At 43.5% G+C, this 26,827-nt stretch overlaps 1 protein-coding gene across 1 annotated transcript; it reads right to left on the reverse strand.

Moving 5' to 3' along the window:
* Window positions 1–16,252: 16,252 nt before the first annotated feature.
* On the reverse strand, window positions 16,253–19,495 carry MSC (musculin). The gene is made up of 2 exons (XM_035011080.1): window positions 18,735–19,495; window positions 16,253–17,845 (listed from the first exon to the last, which is right to left on the reverse strand). Exons 1-2 carry the CDS (start codon window positions 19,242–19,244, stop codon window positions 17,759–17,761), a joined length of 597 nt encoding a protein of 198 aa, XP_034866971.1. The 5' UTR covers window positions 19,245–19,495; the 3' UTR covers window positions 16,253–17,758.
* Window positions 19,496–26,827: the final 7,332 nt, after the last annotated feature.

The raw sequence follows: 26,827 nt of genomic DNA on the forward strand, positions 1-26,827 counted from the left end.
TGTGTTACTTCTAATTTGAAAAGATTTTAAAATCCACAGGATGTGTGCATTTTTACCAGAGAATCAAATAAATTAGAATAAGATTTGGACTAATTCAGTTACAAGCTTTTATGTTTCGTGTGTTAGTTGAGGTTCTTCTAGTTTAGCAGATGAGGGCATGAACTCCCCTTTGTGCTTACCTCCAGCCAGGCACAGAGCTCTTTTCATGCTTTATCTGCTCACAGCGACTCTCTCAAGGAGACTCTCACATTCGTCCCATTTTCCTGGGGTGGAATCTGAAAGTTCAGAGAAGTGAAGCCATAATGAAAGAATTAAATTCTGTGCCTATAAAAACCACAGTACAAGCACATTCCCAGAATAACTGCCTTTCTTTCTCACTGGCTGGCCCACATTCCTGTGATACTACCATTGACCACAAGGAGGAAGTAGAGACTCAGATTTGAATGGGTGTTCATTTTAGGTGACCACAGTTTCACCTATCCCCATATTAATTAAAACAGTTCAAGGTGCTGTGAATTGTGCAAGACTGTTGAATCTCAGATCTGTAGCTCTGAAACAAATAATACAATATATGTTAAAAAAAAAAAAAGAAGATAGCAGGAGGGGAAGAATGAAGGGGGGGAAATCGGAGGGGGAGACGAACCATGAGAGACGATGGACTCTGAAAAACAAACTGAGGGTTCTAGAGGGGAGGGGGGTGGGAGGATGGGTTAGCCTGGTGGTGGGTATTAAAGAGGGTACGTTCTGCATGGAGCACTGGGTGTTATGCACAAACAATGAATCATGGAACACTACATCAAAAACTAATGATGTAATGTATGGTGATTAACATAACAATAAAAAATTTTTTTTAAAAAGTTCAAGGTGTAATAATATACATTAACTTTTTTTCTGTGCTTTTTTTCATCCATAATATTATTATTGGCTGGAGTGAAGAGCCAAGTTGGAAAAAGCAAACAGAACACTGAAATGCACTAGAATCTGTGTTCTCTTAAAACAGAAAAATGGAGGTAATTATAATTTTTCCCATTTACCTCACACAGGACAGTTGGAAGTTCAAATGAAATTATCATATTTGGGCCTTCCTTGAACTAACCACTTCCCCCAAAACGTCCTCTAAGAATTATAACACTGCTTGCAAATATGAGACAATGACGAGGCACCAGGGCTAGCTATACATTTGTGTCTCGTTAATAAATGAAACAGTTGTAGGTAACTCCCTAGAGTTTCTTTCTAGAAGAGGTGTAGTGGCGACCGTGTTGCAGAATTGCTACAACGGATCTGAGAATCCATAGATGGCCCACAGACAGAAGAAATGGTGGCCCTGGTGGGGGGGGGGGAGGTGCCTGATGTCGACTTGTGCACAGGTAAGCTTCGGATTCTTTCTAGCAAGGTTATGTCTCTAGAAAGACCTCTTCCACCAGCTGCTTTTTTTGAAGGCTGCAGAGGAAAATGCTTCATCTCCAAGGAAGTAAATGTATTGCACTCCATAGCTGCCTTCATGGCGGGTACCACGAGGCCAGGAGGGAATCACACAGCCTTGGAGAGGGGAGGATGTCATCACCGCGGACTGGACGTCGGAAGAGGGCGGGGTAGCGCCCACGTGGCGTCCAGCGCATGCGTAGAGGAGACGCTCTGTGGGGGGCCCGACGCTGAGGAAAGGGAGGTGATACCGGAAGCAGGAAATTCCCTCTAGCCCTCCACAGGACCCCCAGCGGCGGCGCCACTACGTGGGAACCCTGTAACTCCTGCGGCCTTTCTGAGGACGTCCTGCTGGTCTTAAAACTGTGGCCAGCGTGGATACGCAGCCCCTGATGTTTGCTCTACCTCCTTCTCAGCCTTACTCCTCCTTTCCCTCCAGGGTTGCTGTCCTGGGATTGCTTCTCTTAATAAGGTGTTAGTCCTCAAGCTTTCTGCTTCTCCTAGGGCACCCAGGATAAGACAGAGTATTTGTTATTTTAGAACTTGAGGTCTTCAGAAAGGCGTTAACCCTGATCCTTGTATTCGTGACCGGTGACCAAAAGCACTTGAGCTTACAGAAAAGGCAGACATTAACCTCAGGGGTCAGTATGTACCGAATAAGGGCTTGCTGCCACTCAGATACCGACCACCAGATGGCGCGGTAACCACGTCCTTTCAGGGCTGGGACGGGTTCCCTGGAGTTCAGACGTTTGGCCTCCTTCTAATCCATTATTTTTACGATTGAATCTTGTGGTAAGAACTGGAGCTGCAGAGAGTTCCCAAAATAGCAGAAACAGCGGTTATGTAAGCAAATAATATAGTGTGGAAACGGCCATTGACAAATGTATTTACTGCCCTTGAAGGTGGGTTTCAAATCACTCTTATTTTCTTATACTGCGTAACATGTATTACTTTCTGTTTTAAATCATTTTTTTTGAGGTGAAATACAGATGACATAAAATGAACCATTTTAAAGTGAATAATTTAGTGGCATTTAGTACACTGACAATGTTTTGTAACCACCATCTCTACCTAGTTCCAAAACATTTCCATCATTCTAAAGGAAAATCCATTTTAAGCAGTTTCTCCCATTTCTCCTCTCCTCAGCCCCTGGCAACCAACCAATGTACATTTTGTCCTGATGGATTGATCGCTCCTGGATATTTCGTATAAACTGAATCATACAATATGTGGTCTTTTGTGCCTGGTATCTTTCACTTAGCAGAATGTTTTTAAGGTTCATCCACCTTGTGGCATTCATTCCTTTTTATGGTTGAATAATATTCTACTGTATGGATATACCACAATTAGTTTATCCACTGAGGGCATTTGGGTTGTTTCCACCTTTGGGCTATTGTGACCAGTGGTGCTATAAACATTTGTGTGCAGGAACTTGTTTGAGTACCTGTTTGCAATCCTAAAATTGGTGGGTCATATGGTGATTCTGTGTTGTTGGGGTTTTTTGGTTTGTTTTTTTAAGAAACTGCAAAACTTTTCCACAGAAGCTGAATGACTTCACAGTTCCACAAGCAGTGTAGGAGAGTTGCAATGTCTTCACATTCTCACCAACACTTGTTATTGTCATTATCATTATTAGTATTATTATTACCATCCTGGTGGGTGTGAAGAGGTACCTCATTGTGGTTTTGGTTTGGATTTCCCTAATAACTAATGATGTTCAGCATCTGTTCATATGCTTGTTGGTCAATTTGTATATCTTCTTTGTAGAAATATCTTTTCAGGTCTTTTGCCCATTCTTAAAAATATCTTCTATTCTTTATCTTTTCACTTTCTTAATTATATCATCTGATGTACAAAAGTTTTTAATTTTGATGAAGCCAAATATATCTATTTTTTTCTTCTGTTGCCCTTGCTTTAGATGTTATGTCCACTGTCAAATCCAATGTCATAAAGATTTACTCATGTTTTCTTCTAAAAGTTTAATGGTTTTTGCTCTTATACTTAATTCATTCATGCATTTTGAGTTAATTTTTGTATATGGTGTGGAGTAGGGGTCCAACTTCATTCTTTTGCATGTGGGTATCCAGTTGTCCCAATATCACTCTTCCCCATTGAATGGTCTTGGCATCCTTGTCAAAATCAATTGGCCAGAGATGTGTAGGTTTTTGGGTTTTTTTTTCAAGATTTATTTTTTTTTATTTTTTTTTATTCATGAGAGAGCGAGAGAGAAAGGCAGAGGGAGAAGCAGGCTCCCAAGGAGCAGGGAGCCCGATGCGGGACTCGATCCCAGGACCCTGAGATCATGACCTGAGCCGAAGGCAGATGCTTAACCATCTGAGCCACCCAGGCGCCCAGAGATGTATAGGTTTATTTCTGGATTTTCAGTTCTAATCCATGGGTCTGTAAGTATGTCCTCATGCCAGTACTACACTGTTTCGATTGCTGTAGCTTTGTGGTAAGTTTTGATAATGGAAAACGTAAATCCTCCCACTTTGTTCTTCTTTTGAAGATTGTTTGGCCAGTCCAGGTCCCTTGCAAATTCATGTGAATTTAAGGATTGGCTTTTCCATTACTGCACAAAAGTCCACTGGAATTTTTATAGAGATTGCATTGAATGTGTAAATTACTTTATGTTGTACTGACATCTTAACAATATTGTCTTCTAATTCATGAACACGGGATGTCTTTCCATTTATTTAGTTGTTTTTTAATTACCTTATGCAGTGTTTTTATAGTTTTCAGCTTATCAGTCTTTCTCCTTCTTGGTTGACTTTATTCCTGGGTGCTTTATACTTTTAGATGAGACTGTAAGTAGAAAATGGAAAAATAGTTTTCTTAATTCTCTTTTCAGATTATTCATTGCTGGTATATAGAAACACAACTGACTTTTATGCGTTCATCTTGTACTTTGCAACTTTGCTGAATTTGCTTATTAGCTCTTGTAGCTTTTTGTGGATTCTTGTAGATTCTTTCATGGATATATAGAATCATGTCATCTGCAAGTGGAGACAGTTTTAAGTCTTCCATGCTAATTTAATGCCTCTTATTTGTTTTTCTTATCTAATTTCTTTGGCTGGAACTTTCAGTACAATGGTGAATAGCAGAGGTAAAAGTGTCATCTTTGTCTAGTTTCTGATCTCAGGGGGAAAGCTCAGTCTTTCACCACTGTGTTTGATGTTAGCCGTGGGTTCTTCACAAATACCCTTTATGATGTTGAGGGAGTTCCCTTCTTTTTCTAGTTTTCAGAATGTTTTTATCATGAGAGGCTGTTGGATTTTGTCAATGGCTTTTTCTGTGTCAGCTGAGATGATCGTGTGGATTTTTTCCTTCATTGTTATAATGTAGCATATTACATGGATTGATTTGCTTCTGTTAAAACCACCTTTGTATTCCTGAGCATCTATTTTTAAAACATTTTTTTTTAAATGAGGACATATATAAAGTGTTGTAGGAATATAAATGAAATAGAATTGATTCTGCGGGTCAGGGAAGAAGTCATAGAAAGGGTGAAAGGGAGGGGAAGACAAGCCAGCCTGTAAAAGACAGATTGGAAATGACCTTGAATGATAAGGATGAAAGCCAAACTTTCAAGCAGAGTCTTTTTCTAATCCCAGATAGATGAGAAGCCATATCCAATTTCCAAAGATCCAGCTTCACTTTCCTTATCTGTAAAATGAATAGATTATTTTGGTTTTGACTATCATTATTATAATTGTAATTTCTCATGCTCATATCATAAACCTTTCCAATGAAGTTATGCAGTTTGCAGACTATAATTTGTAATTAGCAACCCATAGACAGGTAATCACAGTAAGCATTTAGATTCATCTTTCTTTTTCATTTTTATTAGCATACTAGGATGAACACAAAGTAGATTATTTATGAGACACCTTTTGGATCTAAAGTGTTATGGCTTTCTGAGTCTATGAAATCTATACCACTGGTTCCTTCCTAATTCTACAAAGTCCTAACCCCTAATCCCAGGTCGTCAGAAAAACTATCAGGCAGTTTCATTAAGTCTACCTTAATTCTCCTATGTCTGAATTCAGATATACCATCTCTTGCCCTGTCCTTGTGAAGATGGAAAATAGCGAAATACCTGTTCCTAGTGGAAGGTTGTCTCTCAACTCGCTTAAACAAGTATCCGTTACATACATCTCAAACTGATAGGCTATTCTAGTCAGAGTAGGGGAACTATGGGAGAACACTTGTGGTGAGAACGGCCCACAGTCACTGCTTTTTCTGGCCCTCCTTGCCTCATTTTTCCCCTCCAGCTTTTTTCTCTTGGCCACTTCCTGCCTCCATTGCAGGGCTCTCCAGGGGTATGTAATCCTGTGAGCTAAAAATCCCAGGTGAGAATAGAGCTATCTTTTTAGCTCAGCACATACACATTCAGCCTTTGTCCAGTCATCTTCGTTGGGGGCTAAAGAGAAAAGCAAGACCAAAAAGAAAAGATCTCTTTATAGATGACAAGTGCCTTTCTCTGGGTTATTTCAGCTGGTAGTGCCAGCCAAGCAGACAGACCCTGCAGGGTTCCTTTCTTCACTTCCATACCATTTTAAGCACTCAGAACCAGATATAATTCTGTGGCTCATCTACTGTCCCAAGTTAACACCCCAGGCTAAAGTATCCTTGCTGGGGAGCACCATTTTCCCACCAGCTTCCTTTCCACCTGGGAGAAGTCTTTGGGGAGGCACTAGATTAGGATTGGTTAAGGGTTCAGACTGAGCTGGAGAGAACCAGGTTTAAATCCTGGCTCGACCAGCTAGAGAGAACCAGGTGTGTGTGTGCGTGTGTGTGTGTGTGTTTTAAATTTTTTATTTAAATTTAATTTAACATATAGTGTATTATTAGTTTCAGAAGTAGAATTTAGTGATTCATCAGTTTCATATAACACCTGGTGCTCATTACTTCAAGTGTCCTCCTTAATGCCCATCACCCAATTACCTCATTTCCCCATCCACCTCCCGCCAGCAACCCTCAGTTTGTTTCCTATAGTTGAATCTCTTATGGTTTGCCTCCCTCTGTTTTCATCTTATTTTATTTTTCCTTCCCTTCCCCTATGTTCACCTGCTTTGTTTCTTAAATTCCACATATGAGTGAAATCATATGATATTTGTCTTTTCGAGAACCAGGTTTGAACTCTGACTCTACCAGCTAGGGTCCTCTGTGGCCCTCGGAAAGTCACAAAAGCTTTCTGAGCCTGGGTTTCTATCTGTAAATTAAAAGAATAACAGACCTACTAATGGTCTAATGAGAGATTTCAAAGAATCTTATCTGTAAAGTGTATAGCATGAGACTTAGCATGGTTACAGTATTAATTTGTCTCTTCTGATTTTAAAGCTTTTGTCCTTTACTGTACCCATTCAAGTTTCTTTTCAGTCTGAGAGATCCTGAGAACCACCAGATTCTGTGCAGAGCTGATGCACTCTCTGTGCAGCAGGAATTAACATAGTTTGTAAAGTCGTAGTGACTAATTATACCAGCATCCTGGTTGTCTGTGATGACTATGTATCTCAAGTGGCTCCAGAGAATGGACTTGCCCAAATCACCATCATTTCACAACAGAAAGATAATTTAAGCCAAAGAGGAGCAATGGCTATTTTCTGTTAAGAATAATTTATTAAATATTTACTGAGTACTTGCTTTGTACCAGACATATGGAGGTGATGCTTTCATAAAGATAAAAAACGAAAACCTGGGGCGCCTGGGTGGCTCAGTCAGTGAATCGGCTGCCTTCAGCTCAGGTCATGATCCCACGGTCCTGGGATCGAGCCCCGCATCGGGCTCCCTGCTCCGCGGGGAGCCTGCTTCTCCCTCTCCCTCTGCCTGCCTCTCTGCGTACTTGTGCTCTCTGTCAAATAAATAAATAAAATCTTTAAAAAAATAAAAAAATAAAATGAAAACCCATGATTCCCATTCTGAAGACATTCACACTCCAGCGACAGAAAAAAAAGGCATACTCATGCAAGACTCAGGCAAGGACATTGTTTCCAAGCTTTGCATCTCTGAGTCAAATAGTCCTCATCTTTCTTTGAGCTTTTAGTTATTAGTGTCCCCCCTTCAAATCTGAACCCCCTACAACAAGACAAAATTTGATAAGAATCCCCTTAAGCCAAAGGACAGTAGAGTTCCTAAATGAATGGCATCATTTCTAAAATCTGTACTCTTTTAAACTTGCCCTTTTAAACTTTAGTGATAAATGATGACTCATGATGAGTCTGCTGTTCACTGTCTGGCCAAGTTAGAAACCCTGTAGTCAACGTGAATTTCTTCCGGTCTTTCATCACCCACGTCCAGTGTATAACACAGTCAGTCTGATACTAGCAGTAACGTGTCTCTTGAACGCATCCCTTGTATCCCCACCACCACTCTCAACCTGGGCTCTCCGTCTCTCTTGCCTGGCCTGCCCAGGTCCTCCCGCCTTCAATCCATCCTGCCCACCACCAGCCAGGGAGCCCCCTAAAAACCTAGGCTCAGATGAATCACATCTCAAGATATGCAAAAGGCTTAAAGGTGGCGATTCTAAAGCACCAACAGTACATTTTGAGAAATCATGGAAAAAGGTAAAAAGTGTTGCAGGAAAGCGATGGGGAAATATCCTACCTAAAAGGGGGAAAAAATTCGCGAGGTTCTGGAAACAATAGACCAAATTTTGATATTTCTCACCCAAGCTTCTAGAGTTTTAAAAAAAAGCCATCTTATTTATTATTTATTTATTTATTTATTTATGCTGAGGGATTCTTTTATTTGGATATGATGTTTTCCAATCTTAATTTTTATTCTGGGTCAAACCAAACACAATCATAGAATGCTTATTAAAAGCTCTGACAAATCTTGTTCTATCAGTGTTTAATGCTAATGAATATCTGCCTTTAGAAGGAAAGAGCTTAAATACCACAATGGCTTTGCTTATTTGATTTCTTTAGCGTCCTAAAGAGGCCTTTTTTGTACCCTGGTGAGACCGAGGACTTGTAATAGAAATGAAGAGTCTGTAGTGAAGTGTATGGTCAACACTAAAATCACATAGAAATAGCAATGCCGTATAATAAGTCCAAGGACACCTACGGGATTTGAGCTCATCCAAAACATTTAAAAGGCTGACTTTGTCCTTCTGCTCTGGCTTTAAGCCTCCCTATTTGTAACTTACAACAACGGCAGGAGTCATAACTGATGCTGGTCGGAAGACCCATTAAGAAACTGGAGCATTTTAGAAATGTAAAGGACTTAAGGCTTCATCTAGCTTGGGTGGCTCATTTTAGGTGAGAAACCAAAGTTGGAACAGCAAGTGATTAGCCAGGGCCACCCAACAAGTCAGATCCTCAGAACGGTCTGCTTGTCACCCCGGCAGGCTCCCAAGTACTTGGCGGTGCACATCGAAAGCAGCTACACAAAATAGCTGTCATGGTGCCAAATTCTTATCTGCTGGTGTCCTTCAGATTGGGTGGGCTGAATGCCAAGGGGAAACTCAGAGTCTATGAATTCTAATCCTGGACAGTTTTGGTCACAGGGTCTTAAATTTCCCTCCAGAGCACAAGTTCTGGGACAGATCACAGGGAATGAAAAGCATGAGAGCATCCTGCAGGCACATCTGAATCAGGGCATCTCCTCGGTGTCGCTTTTAACCCCTCTATCTTACTGTGGCCATAGAATCAATCTACAGATTTTCTATCCAGCTGTCCTGACCATGCAAATAGACTTTAACAATCTCTTCTCACACTCCAATACGAGCTCGATGTGTGGCTTGTCGTTTCAGTCGGTACCTTGAAGATTTAAAAATTCTGAACATGCCAAACACTTGAGAGGAGAGTGGAGACAGAATCACAGTTCAAGGCTCAGATTTAAGGAAAAGTAAGGGACTCTAAATCGTCAGGGATGTGTTCCTTAGCACTGTCTCAAAGCATGCCAAGGGAAAAAGCTGATCATCTCAATGCAATGCTGATGTGGATGCGGATACTAATGGAGCAACATTTGTTGACTACTTACCATGCCAGACACTGGGCTAAGTAATTGACATCCACCATCACCTTTCATCTCCACAACCCTATCAAGTACATTCTATTATATCCTCATTCTACAAATGAGCAAATGCAGGCTCAGTCATTTTAAGTCACTTATAAAAGTCCATGCTCTTCCCCTTCCCCGCATTGGTCCAAAACGCGTGGTAAAAGTCCATGCTCCTAACCACCATACTAGACATTAACCCAGTCACCAGGCTAGTATTTATCGTTCTTTTTGGTAAGCCCTACTCTTGGTTTGCCTGGTGCTCTTCCAGGACTCACCTCGCCTGTCAGCCCTCAGGGAAGCCTTCTGCAACTCTCCAAGGATGTGTGTTCTGTGCCCCTCCTCCCAGAGCGCCGCCTTCTCTCATGGCGCTTGGCATACTGTATTTCAATTTTTGGTGCATTTGTCCATGTCCTCCTTCAGAGCACTTTGAGGCAAGGCAACTTTGTTTTATCCACCACTGTCCTGGCTCATAGCAGATGATCAGCGAGTTCCTTGGATAAATATCTGAGGTGAAATTTTACTTGACAAGATGTTTTGGTCATCTATTGCTGAGGGAAAAAACGATCCCAAATTTAGTGGCTTAAAATGATAAAAATATTATCATCTCTCAAGATTCTGAGGGTCAGGAATTAAGACAGGGCTAAAGGGGATGGCTCACCCTTGCTGGCTGTTCTCAATACCTTCTTCACTCTCCACTAAGACATGGCCACAGCTGGCCGTAATGGCTCCACTGGGATCATCCATCTGGGGCTTCAGTCCTCACTGTCAGCTGGGCTCCCCAGTTCTCCTGTGTGTCGTCTCAGGGCTTTTCTTTCATGTGGTCTCTTCAGGATTGTTAGACTTCTTACATGGAAGTTCAGAATCCCAAATAAGGAAAAACAGAAGCTTCTAGTCCTTAAGGCTTAGACCTGGATCTGCCAGTCAATTCTGCCACCTACCATTGGTTAGAGCAAATCACAGGACCAGCACTACACAAAAACATGGATAATAGAGGCCTGGTTCACTGGGGGCCATCTTTGGTGCCTGGGTCCCTCTATACTAACAAAGTCAACTCCATTCCTGCCCAAGTCTCCAAAGTAATGGTATTGCTTGAGGATGACTCAACCAGAGAAAGAGAATGCCTCATCCTATTCCGTCACCACAAGTTGAGGGAAAACCTATAATGAAAGCACATAAAAGAGATTTCCAGAGAGTTCTGTGCACAGAAACAGCCAGTGGGACAGTGCCGGGTAAGAAACACCTAAAATGTTTAGGATAAAACATACAGCCTACATCTAGCAACATGCAGGTTTCATATATGTATTATATATAAGGGTGGTCTTTCCTTTTCGGCTCTCTCCTTTTCTCCCTATCCGTGGTTTAGCCACCTTGTCCCCTCAGGCCCCTGAGGCCTTGGCTGCCACCTCTTAGAGCACTGCCCTTTGTGATTTAGATGTTCCTTAATTGAATTCAGCCAGAAAAGTTTCTGTCATTTTTGCATAAGGATACTCCCTCCCTACTCCCTAGCTCTTAGAACAGTTTCCTTACGGATCATCCAAATCCCTTGGACCTCATGTGGCTGAACTGTTTATTTTATGGGATCCTTTCTTTGCATTTGAAGATGTTTGCTTCCAAAGAATTTGAGGATTCCCAGAGTTTTTGTTGTTTGTTTTTCTTTCTTTTGTACTCAGATTTTGTGCATCAAGGCATTTAGTTACTTCAGTGCTGTGCCCGTATAAGTTAATCAGTATTATCATGAATAAGTATATTTGTCTGCCACTTGGCAAACTTACAAATAAAAGATTCTTTATTGAGGATCAGTGGAAATGATTCCCATGTTACCTTAAATAAATTTCTTCATTAGGACAATGATTCCAATCTAGCTAAGGCTCTAGCTAAGATTCTAACCTCGCCCTCAGAGAATATGAATATAGGGGCAAAAGAAATGGGATTTTGCAGTTACAAATTTGGGGCACCATTTTCCCTTTCAATTGAAAGCCAGATACAGCCCTGAGGCTACAAAGGCTTAAAACACAAGGGCCTAAAAGAGTTGAGAATGGGGCAGAAGAGCAGGAAACAGAAATCCTGGGAGTAGTCTATATGACACCAGCTCAAGCGTTGGCCCTGCTGATTTGCCTGGCTAGACTCCAGTGATACTGCATGGGGAATGTCTGCCCCATCTAAGTCACTACCATCCTAACCTCTCCAGCAAATCTTTCTGATCAAATGTTTGCTCCTATATCCAAGCTTGACATGATTTACTTGTTCCTGTCCTGCTGGATTGCCACATGATCAAGAACACATGGAATCCTATCAATGAAAAGGACCTTAGGAATTACCCAGGCCAGTGGTTCCCAATTTTTTTCTTGTCTCTGGCTGCTTTACACTTTTAAAAGTTATTAAAGACCCTGAAAAGCTTTTGTTTAAGTGGTTTATATCTGTTGATATTTACTGGATTCGAAATCAAAACCGAGAGAAAACATTTTTTTAATTCATTTAAAAAACAATAATAAACTAATTACATGTGAATGTAACAAACATATTTCTAATGAAAAATAACTGTGTCCTCCAACACATTTTAATGGTGATGTTTTGTATGTTTGCAAATGTCTTTAATGTCTGACTTAATAGAAGATAGCTGTATTCTCATTCCTGCCTTCTACATTAATCTCTTGTGATATGTTATTTTGGTTAAAGTATATGAAGAAAATCCAGCCTCACACAGATGTGGAGTTGTGAAAAGAAGAAGCCTATTAATGGCCATTCCAGTTAATGCGGATATTTGTTGATATTATGCCAAGACTCCACAAGTATAGTTTCTGAAAGGTGGGCTGAAATGCAGAATCTGAAATCATATCAATGATTTTTTTTAAAGATTTTTATTTATTTATTTATTTGAGAAAGAATGAGAGAGAGAGAGAGCATGAGAAGGGAGAGGGTCTGAGGGAGAAGCAGACTCCCAGCTGAGCTGGGAGTCCGATGCGGGACTCGATCCTGGGACTCCAGGATCATGACCTGAGCCACAGGTCATTTAACCAACTGAGCCACCCAGGCGCCCATCCATGAACTTTTTGTAGTCTATTACATCAAAATCCATTAGTCTATCTTGCACTACCTGAATTTATTTTTTATCCCATAGATGATTTTTGATGCTGAGTGTTGTGATCTCTATTTTTCAAGAGGAAACTAAAGAAAATGTCTCCTTAGTGGCAAAAAAAGAAAGATCTTTTAGGAAAATTACATGTGGCATAAAAAAGCAAGGTGACAACAGTGGGAAAGGGGAATGATGGGACAAATTTGCAGATGAGGAGTAAGGACACCTGAACTACTGTTACAGGAAAGAAGGAAAATTGGGAATACAACTTTTAAAAATTAGCCTTTATGGAGCATTTCTCAAGTGCCTAATAGAACTATCTCATTTATCCGTTTTCGTTGGGGTAAGGTATATCATTCTTGTCTCATAGAAGAGCGGTAAAGTGCCCAAGGTTGCAGAGTTACAAAATTGTGGGACTAGACTGCAAGCAGCTAAATCTGACCCAGTGGTTTGCAATCTTTAAAAATATACGTTTTTTTTTTAATTCCAAAAATAATATATAAACTCTTTTAGCACACAAGGAAAAGTAAAAGACAAAAGCCTCTTGCTCCTTGCCCCCCACCCCTCCCCATTTCTACTGCTAAGAGTAATAGTCAATACAGATACCATATTTTCACCAAACAGAAAGCCACCGCTTTTAACTGCTCCATGATCCTCTTTACCACAAGCAATGAAGGATCCCAAAGTTGGTCCATAACCTATCTTGGTGATAATAGAACTAACAAGGGCGGAGATCATTTGCCATAATTCCTACCTTAGTGCTAGTGTTTACACGTACAGGTGGATTTCAGGTTCTGGAGACTTTCTAGACCTTTTCAGCATCATAGATTCACCTATCACTGTTGTGGGAGAGAGAAGAAAAATAATACACAGGGCAGAACAGAATAGAAAAGGAGATGAATGGTGGGTGGTGAGCGCAAAAATGTAAGCAAGGGCGCCCTCAGTGGGTAAGTGCCCAGTGAAAAGAAAGTAGCCAGGTTCTCAATTACAAAGGGAGTCCCAGTCCGTACTTTCTAGGGACTTTTCCCAGAAGTTAGATGCTTGGCCGTGAGAAGTCAATTATTAATTTATCTGTTTTTGTTCTTCCAAACATTGCTAAAATGACTTTCTCAGTTATTGCTTTAATATTTTTTTTCAAAATTAGTAGCCAAGCTATTTACCTATCGCCTATTAAAATAGGATGTGTATCACTCAGGTCTTTTTATGGAGGCGAGTGTTTTGTTTTGTTTTGTTTTGTTTTAACTTATGAAGCATTTATCACCGGCGGAAAAACTGTACCTATAAAAAAAATCTCCTTTGTAAATTGTGATGGTCAATGTCACTAATTGTTGAAGGAGCCATCGGACTCAAGCAAAGTTGTAACTTGAAGCCCAATGCAAAAGAATATGCACAAAATCAATTCATCATCCACAACCAAGAGAAACGCCTAAGTGTTTCAAGATTACAGTGCCGAAAGCATTTCTTTTAAAATATTCATCTTAGGAAGAGCCTGTGAAAGGGGATTTTTTGTTCTCTTTGATTGAGTCAGTATCACTAATAATAATGCTTTGGTCTCTCAAAAAGCCCCCTGAAGAGTATTTTTCAATTTACTCATTTTTATTTGCTATTCAAGACCTTTTGCATTATATTTCTTAGACTTTTTTCTGCTCAACTTCTCTTATACAGCAGTATAATCAAATTGAAATAACTCAAAAGAGAAACTTTGTTCTTTTTTTCTTAACCTCCTCTGTTCCCAACCCCAGCTCCTATTTCTTCAACCCAAATTCCTACAGGAAAATGAAGGGAAAAGAAATTAAGGAATGGGATGCCTTTCTACCATTCAGTGTGCACAATGGTCATGGTAAATCAAGAAAAGTTTGGTTCAGGGTTCTTTCACCCTCTCCCAACAGCTACCTTTGTCCAGAAGCTTGAGCAATTTACCCGGATTCACTGAGACTTACTAGAAATTGATTTCTTTCTTTCTTCTTCTTTTTTAATCACATAATTCTTGGCATTGGACTTTTTACAGAAACTGGGGAGTGAAAATAATTCTTAAGAATGTTTTTTTTTCTCTATAAATTATAGGATTATAAAGTGGCAGGAAAAATGAGTTTGCAGGATACAACGCTCTGCACTTGTAAATCAGTGAAGAGGATCACTGCAGTGTGGGGAGTGGGGACAGAGTAGGGGCAGGAAAGCTTACCCCTGAAGTGCCCTAAAAGGATGTATTTATAGAAAGAAGTATTTATATATTTTTATTTATGAAAATTTGCCCAAATATTTTCTTGTTTCTTCAAATGGTTCTTCTTATCTGTACTTACTACAAATATAGCCTTCCCCCCCACCCCAGCCTTTTTCTGGTCTGCTTTTGTGGGACACTTGTGTTTTACAGTTGTAACCCAGGCATTTTAAAGCTGGGCCTGAAATCTTAAAGACTGGATTCCTGAAATGCCTCACCTGTTTATAAAGTGCCCCCCTTGTCAAAGCATGCCTCCCCACTTTTTTTAGGAATCAACATTTAGGATGCTGCTTATTGCCTACGAGAAGGGTCTCTTAAATATTATCACATTTATTCCTGATGACAATTTTCCCCCAGGAGGCACTATTATTATTCCCATTTTGTAGATACTGAAACTGTGGCTGAAAGAGGTTGCACGTGGCCACTAGTCTGTGGGTGGAAGAGCTTGAATTTCAGGTGGGGTTCTGTAGACATTCAGGTTCACCTTAACAACATACCACACTGTGTCCTTCCCTTGAAAAGGGTCGCATTTGATGGAAGCTTTGGAAAAGACATTGAGAGCTGGCCTCCAGGAGACTTCCCCACCCCCAAAAAGCCGCCACCCAGAACTTACCAAGGGGCCTAAGTGCCTTTAAACCACCACACTAGGGTTTCCTGTCACTAGTTACTCCTGAGTTTGCTTTTACCAGGGAGCCCCTGATGCCACAGAAACCAACTAGCATATCCCCGAGCCCACTTCTGCTGCTGAAGATTCCATCCTGAGGGCCAGATCCTTCCTCCTATGAAGAAAGCCCAAGAAAATGGTCTCAGGAAGCAGTTCTCCAGAGTTTTGGTTTAGTTTAGTTCAAAACAGGAAATCATGCCCCCCCCCCCCCCCACACACACACCTCCCTCTCACCTCCTAAACTCCAGCTGTATTTTCTCTTTCTGGTCAAGAAAACTGCCTTTCCATTTTATAAAATAACGAACACACCCCAAATCGGGCAGTTGTTTAGGTAGTTTGATCTTTCACACTTTTCCTAATTTTCTAAATGTTCTACAAAGAGAATGCAGCTTTTAAAAAAGACAGGCATTTAAAAAACCATATAATGGTTGCCCAGGTTATTACTTCCAGAGAAAATTTTAGTGAAAATGGAAAAAAATAACAAGGAAAATGAGATGGTGTACGGTAAAAACACTATATAAACATTATTTGAAAAAAAGAAAAGCTCAACTGAAACACAACTTGGTGCCTTGTATTGTGATTTTATTCTGCCAATTGGACCTGAGACCCACCCCCACTCCCGTGTGTGGGCTGTAGGGGTTCCTGAATGACTTACAATTGTTAAGGACTGGAGTGTGCTTTAAGCCAGAGAAAGCATCGTGTGTGTGGGGGGGGGGGTGTGTGTAAAATAAGATGTGCACCTATATTACTTTGTAGAGCGTACACATTTCAACCTGGCCCTAGCCCCAAAACACTCTTCAGGCGCACTAAGCCTCGGGTTCTTTTTTTTTTTTTTTTTTTTTAGATTTTATTTATTTATTTGACAGAGAGACACACAGCGAGAGAGGGAACACAAGCTGGGGGAGTGTGAGAGGGAGAAGCAGGCTTCCCGCTGAGCAGAGAGCCTAATGCGGGGCTCGATTCCAGGACCCTAGGATCATGACCTGAGCGGACGCTTAAGGACTGAGCCACCCAGGAGCCCCTAAGCCTTGGGTTCTTGCCTTCCAGTAACCCTGGCCTCCAGAAGAATCAGAATAATAGAAAGTAATGAGAGTTACACTTTTAAGTGCCATGATCCAAATGGGATCAGCTGCATTCTGCCGAGAACGAATCAATCCCAGTCCGGGGCCAAGAAGGCACCTTTAAAAGAACTTCCATACCAAACTAGGTAAAGGGCAACAAAGACCACATTCTGACAGCGCCCAGGGCCACTCAGGTTTCACAATGCGTTTTATTATTCATACAAAAATAAATTTATTTACATTTGCTAGTTACTGTGGTAGTGCAGCCTAGAGACAGCGGCGCATTTCCCCTGAGCGGGGTCCCTAGGTACCCAGCCGCCTTAGCGGACCACCCAGCGCACTCCTCCAGCAAGGAAGAACGTGGGCACTGGGAGGCTGTACTGGAGGAGCAGGCGACCCGAGCTTGGATGCCGAGGCCAGCTGGGGATGGCCAGGAGCCGGAGGAGGGGTGTTGCAAGGAGGTGTGGGAGGAAGGAGTAGAGGGAGGCCTGAAGAAGACCCGAGCCTGGTTGGGTGGGGGGTGCGGGGGTGGGAGGCTCTTGTCTAGACTGGGAGGTGGGTAGGAGGGTAGACAGAAGCCGGGCTCGGAAGAGGCGGGAGCCTGGGAGGAGTGAAGGGCTTGACTGCGGCCACGAGACAGAACCGCCTGGAGCGCTCAGGGCAAACCCCGGGCCCGGTGGTCTGGGAAAGCGTGCCTCCATCTCTCTCTGTGCCGAGAGGACATGCCCCTTCCTTTAGGAGGTTGCTGCCCTGTGGGGTACAAACCTGGCCCAGGTATGCCACTCTGCTCTCTTTGCAACTTAAAAACATGCCCCGATGTTGGTCTCGAGTGAAGACTGCTGTCTTTAAAGCCAATCATCCAGAGCACGTTCTAACCATTGCCTAACCGTAACATGCCTGTGCGGTGCGGAGCCGTGCCATCATATACAGAGATCTGACTCAGTCGGGAAACTAACTCCTAGGCGGTTTGGCGCTGGGTTAGTCTACACTGCTAAAGTCCGAGGTTGAATCTGGTTCCGCGCTGCAGAGACAGAAGGAAACTCTTTTTGGAGAAGCAAATTGTCGTCGCTGGGATCCGCAGCAGCCGGCAGCCCTAGGCGTCCTGCGATGACAGCCAGGTGGCCAACCCTTCGGGCTCTGTCCCCAACACCCGCCACGTGTCGTGTTCACAGTTCGGGTGGGAGGCTGCCTAGGAGAATTTAGGAGAATCCGATGGAACTTCCCTCCATTCTCTGGGGGTTCTCACACTCCTTTCTCTCCGTGGCCCCCAAACACAGGCGCTTCAACAATAATCCCAGCAAGGTGAGTTCGATCTAAGCGGTGGTCCCACATAATCTGTTGGCTGCGGAAACTTCTTTGGTGTCCGAGTCGGGTCGTCCTGAGACCACGAATGGCCATGTCTGTAAAATCAAAAAGAGCGTCAGATACTGGAGGAGAAAGTACTGTCTCAAACAGAAACCGTTCTCCCAAGTGAATATCCCTGGAATATCCCTGGCTTTTAGTAGCTCAGATTTTATCAGTGTTCTGGGAATTTGGGTGTCTTCTCTCTAAATTAGGTTTTTAATTTTACCGGATTTGATTGCATGAGACATGAGACGTCTGTCCATGCTTCCTCGTGGTCTTTGCCCTCAGGATGATTGGGTGAAACTTGCTTAAGTTTGGGATTTTGTCTGTTTAATTCCCTTCCCCCAACATGCGCACACACACGCACACACAGACACTCAGCCCTCCACTCTGAGTAGGAACTGGAATAGGTTCTTTCTCAAGCCGGGAAAGTTGGCAGGTCGGAGAGGGACTTTCCAGACAAATCCCTTTTGAGGAAACCTCTCATATTCTGCAAGAACTTTTTTAAAAATCCAAAGGCTTTTAAATAGAGCTCGGCCTTCCCTCTTTCCTTTCAGAAAGTAGGGCTTGTTAAATCGAACAGGTCAGACTCTTGTTGGAAAATTTGGGCAAGAGAGATTTTGCCATTCAATCTGCAGCCGGGCAGTGGATGCAGATGGAACCCAGATTCACCCCGGACGTAGGATGTTAGCCAAAGAGCTGCCACGGGGCAAAGTACCAGGTACAATGATCAGAATGAAGAAACACCGAAGGGTGGAAGGTTCTTCTCCAAGAATGTTGGCTTGGCCCCTCCCCTGGTTGGGAGAAATTAAACGGGACTCCTCACCACCCATTCCAGAACCCCCCTTTCAGGTTCTTCCCCGAGGCCTGACTCTGCCTGGTGCTCGGGAGCTCTCTGAGCATTTCCCAGCCGCTAGCCCCGGGCCCCCCGTGCGGTGCCCCTACCAAGTTCACCGGGTGGACGTAGCCGTTCTCGTAGCGGTCCTCCTGTAGCAGCTGCCGCAGGTGCGCGATGTAACTGGAAGCCAGCCGGAGCGTATCCAGCTTCGAAAGCTTAGTGTCGGGGGGCACCCAAGGCAGGCTGGTCTTGAGCCTGGAGAAGGCTTTGCTCAGCACGCGCATCCGGGCGCGCTCGCGGGCGTTGGCGGCATTGCGCTGCGACTGCTTGCAGTCGGCGGCCGAGCCCTTGGGCGGGAGGGGCTTCTTGCCGCCGCCGCCCCCAGCCACTCGCGGCCGCTTCCTCTTGCAGCCTTCGGCGCCGCCGGCCGAGCCCAGCGCACACCGCTCTTCCTCGCCATCGGGGTCTTCCTCGTCGGCCGATGAGTTGTCACTGGGCGAGATGTAGCTGCCCTCGGCGCCGCGGAGGGGCGGCCTCTTAGAAGCAGGGACCGAGTACCCCCGCTGCAGCCCCCGCAGCTCCATCTCCTCGGGGTCGCTCACCGAGCCGGTGGACATCACTACGTCCCCCACGCCCACGCGCGCCCGCCTTCCTCCCGCAGGCCAGCCTAGCGGTCTCGGCCTTCCGCTCCCTCTGGCGGAGGCGGGGGCCGGGCAGAACTCCGAGGAAGACTCGAGACCCGGGCAGGAAGCGCGGGGCCGCGGGAGCGAGCCCTGCCGCTGACCCGGGAGAGCGCGGCCGAGAAGTGGGCTCCCCCGCCCAGGCTCCGCGCGCAGTACCGCGAGCTGCGCCTTTTGACAGCACTATTTATTTGTACTCCTCGGAACAAACCACCCGGGCAAAGAAGAGGGGGCTGGAAAGGGGGGCAAGAGGTGGGGCGGGGGCGTGGAAGGGGTGGGAACCGTTTTTCTGCACTCAGGATCTGTTGGTGGGGGCGGGGAAGGGGAAGTCTCTGCGCGCTGAGATTTGGGGCCGCAGGTCCGTCGGACCCTCAGATCGTCAGCGAGAGAGAAGTGTGCGTCGAGAGAGTGAAGGAGGGGACCTTGTACCCACCCTACTTCCACCCCCAACTAGTCTTAGCGAGGGCGAAGATTGCCAGACACTTAGAAACCCCAGGATCGCGACCTCTGCTTCTCTCTCAGTCTTTTCAGCGGAACTCTATTTCCCAAGTTCATAACGCATAATGTATGACTGCCTACCCAAGGCTTGCCCGACAAAAGCGTGAAAGCAAAACAAGCAAACAACTCCGAGCAATCCGCAACAGTTAACTAACCTCCTATTTTCCTCTTCCTCCTTTTCCTATAACATGGCTTTATGATTTACAAAACACTTTTACTGCCTTGATTCGTTCCATTTTCAAACAACATCTGTGACTTAAATGTTATCTCCACTTTGCAGAACTTCAAGCTAAGCCGCAGGGATAGATACTTAAGGATCCCAAATCACCAGGCTGGTAAGTAGAATATGGAGTGGAAATCCGTGTTCAGCATCCCTGGCCCCTCGATCTTCCAGTTGCTACACGCCTCCCGCACCACACACCACAAGCTGTTATATTTGCTATTTACCACTGTCTTGAGAATTTCGTGCTCGATTTTGTTTTTAATACCACAATGCATTAGATAGAGGATCTTGCTCCAATTCTTTGAGTTATAGTCTAGGGAATGGATTACTATTTTAGATTGTGTATTGAAGAGCACACTCCTGGATGCAGAATGCTAACTCAGCACAGTCTTCCAAAATAAAAACGACAAAACAGCATCCAGAATTACGGTGTCCTATGCCAACCAAATACAAACCCTCTGTGACCCCCCCCCCCCACCCCTCACAAAGGAAACAAAACCAAACTGCAGTCTCATTTTCTAACTCAAAGGCTCTTTGCAATTTTGTGGTCTGGGGATGGGTACTTCACTTTGGAGGCAGACACCAATGGCCAGCTACTGAGCGCCTGTATGTGCCAGTCACTGGGCTAGGCACCATATGACTGCCCACTGAGGAATTAAAAGAAAACAACAAAATAATCAATCACCATGAGGTTGGGGTGTGATCCTTCCATTTTACAATGAGGAAACTGAATCTTCACACCCGACTTAAGTGTTTACTCGTCCTTTCCCTAAAAGTGCATAGGTTCCCAAACCGAGCAAAAGTGCAAGGAAACAAATCTGCAGTCAGCCCAGGACAGAGTGGGCAGAAGCCACTGGGCCGGCTTCCTTCCACCAGCTCCTCAGCAGAACAAATACTCCCGGCTTCGTGCCTGAAGTGCCACAACAGGTGGCTGGCCCTGGCTGACTTCATCACTCAGGCAGCGTTCCACCTTCGTCTCCCAGGCCAGGCCGCCCTCATGGGGGATGTTTCACACAACCCCTCCTGGTCACCCTCATTTGCAGAGGTTTTCTCCCTGTATATTTTGTCCTTTTGTTGAGGGATGGGGGAGGGGCTCCTTTTGGGATCAGTTGAGTAAAAATATTGCTCACTTTCAGTTCTCTCTGGGTTGGGAAAATGCAGGGAGTATTGGGCAGAATGTAGAGTTCTTTATAGGAGTGCTTGAACTCGGACTTGACTTTAGGTGTACCAGGCTGGCGAAGGAGGAGAAAAAAGTGAGAAGGGGAGCAGAAAGATGTAAAAAGGAGATTTCAGGCTAGCTTTCTGCATCACCTATTGATGACTTGAATCTATCAGTATAAATACATAGTCTCACACATTAGAGGCAGGCATACAGGTTTTAAAAATCCGGATTGTTTATACAGGTGCAGAACAAAGTCGTTCTTTAGAAAAGATTAATGGTGAGGAAAGTGCTAGATTTTCTCTAAACAGTCACAAAAAAACTGTACCCAGCCTCAACACTAAGCGGGTCATGGCCAGTTTCTTTTTCTTGAAGGAACTGACTGACCGCAACAGTTCATGCTTATTTTTTTTTTCATAGCTTTTTCCTTCCCTTTTTCTTTTATGTTCTTTTTTTTAATGCTCTATTTTTCCTTATTTCCATTTTTTCCTTCCTCAGTATCTCTCTTCCTTCTTCCCTCCCTCTGTTCTCTTTCAAGAAAGACAGCTGTCTTCACTATTTTCTTTTATCTTTCTTTCATCTTTCCTTTCCCTCCATTTCTTTCTAGTTATATTTTTATTCTTTTACTCTTCTTTTTCAAGTTGCAGACTCCCAATAAAGATTAGAGTGTATCATCAAATACATTTTATATTAGATATATAACTGCAGTTTGCTTTAAACATGTTTGCAGTATCTGACATTTGTCACCTCTTTACACTTTAAACATGCTTTTACTTTTCCTTCTCTCTCAATGCAACAGCCCCATGAGCTGAACTGTGCAAGCATAATTATCTCTTCTGAGAGCTCAGCTGTTTTAATTATTTTGGCAAGTTAGCATACATTGCAAATGAATGATAAAGGCTTTATTTTTGTATTTTTTTTAAAAAAGCATATTGAAAACAGTTCCTATCTGTCCATGCTTTTAGATTTGTAGTTGTTTATGGTATCCATTAATGGTCTTGAAGCTCTTTAAGATGTGCTTTTTAAGTATGCAATAAGGAGTGGGTTGGCTTAAAGTTATAAAATAAACATTAGTACATTTAATAATGTCTTATAATCCTGGTCTTCCTGCTTATTGGCTGTATGACCTTTGGCAATTTACTTTTTCTAAGGCCCAGGTTCCTGATCTATAAAATGAGCTATCGGTCTCATAAGGAAGAGGATGTATATGAGTAATTACCTGGGCCAGAGCCCCATACATGGAAGAAGATCAATAAATGCTAGTTATTTTTATTACTATGAATTTTTTTTTGCCCAAAATCACACATCTAATAAGTATCAGGTCAGGAGTTGACCCAGGTTTTGTACCCCAGGACTTGTTCTGGGTTTTAGATGGCACCAGGATGTTTCATTTTGCTTTAACTGAAAACTTCTACGGTTTGAAGTACATAATCCCATCACCTGACATTTCCCATAGATCTTGTAAGAGACCTCACTGAGGGAAAATGGATCAGCCTGCATTAGAAACCTTTTCTTTCTCCAAGTTCTCTTACCATAAAGTCATAGCACTTCTCCAATCCTCACTTTCCCTATTTGAAAACTGGTATAAAATTCCAAAATCAGAGTTATTGAAAGGATTAAATGAGATTGCAGTGTATGTGAAAGCACACTCAGATGTAACACAGAAAGGGCACTTAATATATTAAAATATTTTAAAATGCAATATTTAAATAGTTGAAATATTTTATAATATTAAAAATATAAAACAGGTTTTCTAAAAAGGTAGAATGAGGTGGGTTAATAATTACAGACCATAGAAAATAGACCATTTATGGCTTCAGACTCTTTGGTAAATACTAGGTGAGGAAGTCTGAAGCTGGGCAGGTCAGGTGGGTTTAGGGTTTAGGGAGAGCAGGGGTTGCAACACCTTCTGTGAACACCAAGCCAAAACATTACTAAGTAAATGCTTAAGAAATGATTGTTGTGGGAATGCATTTGAATGGATAGAGCCCTCCCCACGTGACTTTCTGGGTGGAATCTTCCTAAAATCTCCTGATATTCTGAGCTATCTGGTTGGCTGAAGAAATTGCCCATACATTTGATCTAGAAAAACAAAGAGTCTCCAACTGGCCACTCTGGAAGCCACTAGCCACATAAGGCTATCAATAACTTGAAGTGTGGCTAGTCATCTACAGTAGTGTTGAATATGCACCAGATACTGGAGACAACATGAATAAGAGAATGTAAAATATCTCATTAGTATGTTTTAAAAATTATGTCAAACGATGATAACATTTTGGATATACTGGGTTAAAAGAAATGTTATTAAAATTAGTTTCAGCCACTTCTTTTTATTTTTATAATGCAGCTCCTAAAAATTTAGGATTACATATGTAGCTCACATTATTTTCTTTCGGAAAATGTCAGGGATTAACTATGTAACTATACATTGAGAGTCTACTGTTCACCGTGGCAGGTGTTGGTGAGACCAACTCCTGCCCACTCAGAAAACACATGGGAGAAAAACATGGTAATGCGGGGAGCACACGTGACGTTAGGTATGCGCCCCCATCCCTCTCATCCTCCCGGCACCTCACCGCGTGTACTCAACCTCATCTCATCCAGCCAGCCCTAGAACACGCTGAGAAACGTCTGGTTGGGGTGTAATGGAAGCCTTAGCCCTGGAGAAGGGTTGGGCTTGATTGCTCAGGCGGAATGGACCCCCTGGAGACATCACCCCGAGCTCCATGGCCTAGTTCATTAGCCTTTCTGAGCAGCAGTACTTAAGGAGCAGGACGCCGGGACCAGGGAGCTGAAAAGGCTCGGAATTTGGTGCGCGAGTCACGTGGTGTGCAGGTCACGTGGCAGGCAGGTCACGTGGGGGAGGCCGGTCAATCGGAGGCAGGTCAGGTCACCCTCACTCACGGCAGGCCCTGGCTTTTCTTTCTTCGACTTTACGAAGCCACGGGCCCAGCCGCAGGTCCTCTGCAGCCTCTGTCCCCGGTCGTCCGGGATGTCCCCACACTCCCAACCCGGGAAGGAAAGGACGCCGCCAGCTACGTGCTCAGGCGCCTGTGGGAACATTCGGAATGGGCGGCAGTTCTCTGTTAGCCTCCTCACGATCGGTCCTCCGCTGCTGGTTTATTTATCCAAAAGTTGCAGCAAGAGTTTTGCCTCCTTGGAACCCCAAGAGGCCTTAGCGTGTAGAGAGGCCACTGCCGGGACCCCTCAGGTTTGCGGATGCTCATGGTAGAGAAGTCGGGGGTAAGAATGAAAAAGGGGAGGAGGAAGGTGATAAGATTCAGAGACCCGATTTTCTCTGCCATTCAGGAGGGAAGAAAAATAATCCTCATTGATTGTTTTGACAGATAAAAATGCACGTGGCTTTGGGAAAAGATTTTTTTTTTTTTTTTGAAAGCAGTATCTGTGGATTCTAGGTAGCCAACACCAAAGGGTAAACTCCTCCGCCAGCGGACCGCTGTGTATCTCCTGCGAATGACTTTGCCCCATTAGCAGAGTAAAGCCACACCAGCCTCGGAGAAAAAGCCCTGTGGTGAAGTCCTCCAAAGAATGAGTTCTGTTTGCAGAGTCCCTGGGCCTCACTGATTTGGAACATGCTGAGGGATGAACTAGTCTGAGAGCAATCTTATTTAAAAAAAACAAAACAAAACAAAACAAAACCTTGAGACGGCCTTTCACTTTTGGGCAGAAGCTAAGAAACGTGTGTGCCAGATTTTTCTTTTTGTGTTTATCGGCAGTACTTTGGAAGTGTGAAAATATTCCATTACCAAAACATCACTCGAAATGTAGCACACAGCTCTGGTCTCCAGTATGTGGTCCCAAGCCTTGTTAATTGTGGAGTTAGCCGAGGGGAGAATAACACCCTGCCTTGTGGCTTGTACTAGAAAGAGCCCCCCTTTGCCGTGGACATGAGATTTCTGCATCCATCAGCTGAGTGGCCTTGGGCTGCTTGCTTGCTCACCTTCTCGGCGTTGTTTCTCTATGAGACTGCCCAGTGTTCAGGGACCCCTGGAAACTGTAGACCATTGTTCAAGGTTAGTTATAATGTTATTTTCCCCATCTTCGTTCTCTCTTTGGCAGCACATATATCGTCCCCATCCTCTCTCCTAGCGTCCCTTTTTTTTTCATAGCCCCTCTCCCATAGAGTTATCCCCCTACTCAGAGTTGCTTTCATTTTCCTAACCCTCCCACCTTCCACTCCCGCCCCCACCCCAGTGCCTCATCCCCTATAGAACACCCAAGTGAAAACTAAATGCCCCCTGGCGCCAGAAGGAAGTTCTCATGTAATAGATACTTTGTGGTGTCAGAGAGCAGGGATTCTGTACGTTTTGTCAACCAGTCCCTTAATCAATTCTTCTGTAAAAGAGGGACCTGGCTTATTTACATACAAACTTTGTTTCCCTAAGCCCCAAGCGCCTCCGACTTCCAATTCTAAAATGAGCTCTCATAAATGATCAGAAAACAGGAAGGTTTTAGGAAATGGGAGCACTTTTTCTTGATTTTTACCCCCCTTGGCTTATTTGTGCTGCTCTGCCCAATTAGCAAGGATAATGAGCCAACTAGCTTGCTGGGGAAAAACCCACCCTGCTACATTCTTCTTTAGGTTTGATTCTCAAGCAGAACTCCCTGAAGATGTTGGAAACAGAACAATGTAAGGTACCCTCCTGCCTTGTTTCATCACCCTGCCCCCATTCCTTCTTAGACTGCCACATTCAGGCAACTTCCTTTAGGGAAGACAGAATTAAAAAGAGAATGCAAGACCAAACTGTAAACTCAGTGGAGGCAGACTGTCTTGTTCATCTGGGCATCCCCAGTGTTGAGCAGCTTCTGAAGGGCACTACTTAAATATGTGATGGTTGAGGGCGCCTGGGTGGCTCAGTTGGTTAAGCGACTGCCTTTGGCTCAGGTCATGATCCTTGAGTCCCGGGATCGAGTCCCGCATCGGGCTCCCTGCTCGGCAGGGAGCCTGCTTCTGCCTCTGACCCTCCCTCCTCTCATGTGCTCTCTCTCTCTCTCATTCTCTCTCTCAAATAAATAAATAAAATCTTTAAAAAAAAATATGTGATGGTTGAAAACCTTCACAAACACATGAACACAGTTCAACTTTCACCCATAATTAATGGGAGGTGCACACTCAACCCATAATTTGCCCTTCATTTAACCAACTCAGTCTATTCCTATGTACTCTACCCTGCTATCAACCCTTACAGAGACCCAATTACATTTCTCATTAACTGAGTGAACTTCTAAGGAATATTTCCTGTTTTCAAATGTAGCTTATGTATCTGTCTACTTTTCGTATACTATACTTGCCACAACCCCAGGGCTAATTCTAAATAACTGAAGAATTACATTTGTTATAAACATCCCAGCAACAGGATTTCTTCTTATAAAAATGACATCTAGCTTTAAATACCATTTGTAACTTTTATTCCTGATTGAAAAAAAAATGAGAATTTTTATAAACTTTCAGGGGATCACAGACCTTCAAAACCTCAGATTAAACTTTTTATCGTAGACTAAGGAGAGAAGGGAGCCCTTTAAAGTTTAATGGGTGAGCAGAGAAGGAGGATTCTGAGAACGAAAGACAGTAATCAGAGAGATGAGAGGAAAACCAAAAGAGAGTAGCATCACTGAAAG

The sequence above is a fragment of the Mirounga leonina genome, unplaced genomic scaffold (assembly GCF_011800145.1).
Source record: "Mirounga leonina isolate KUSES-001 unplaced genomic scaffold, KU_Mleo_1.0 Mir_165, whole genome shotgun sequence".
NCBI classification, from domain to species: domain Eukaryota; kingdom Metazoa; phylum Chordata; class Mammalia; order Carnivora; family Phocidae; genus Mirounga; species Mirounga leonina.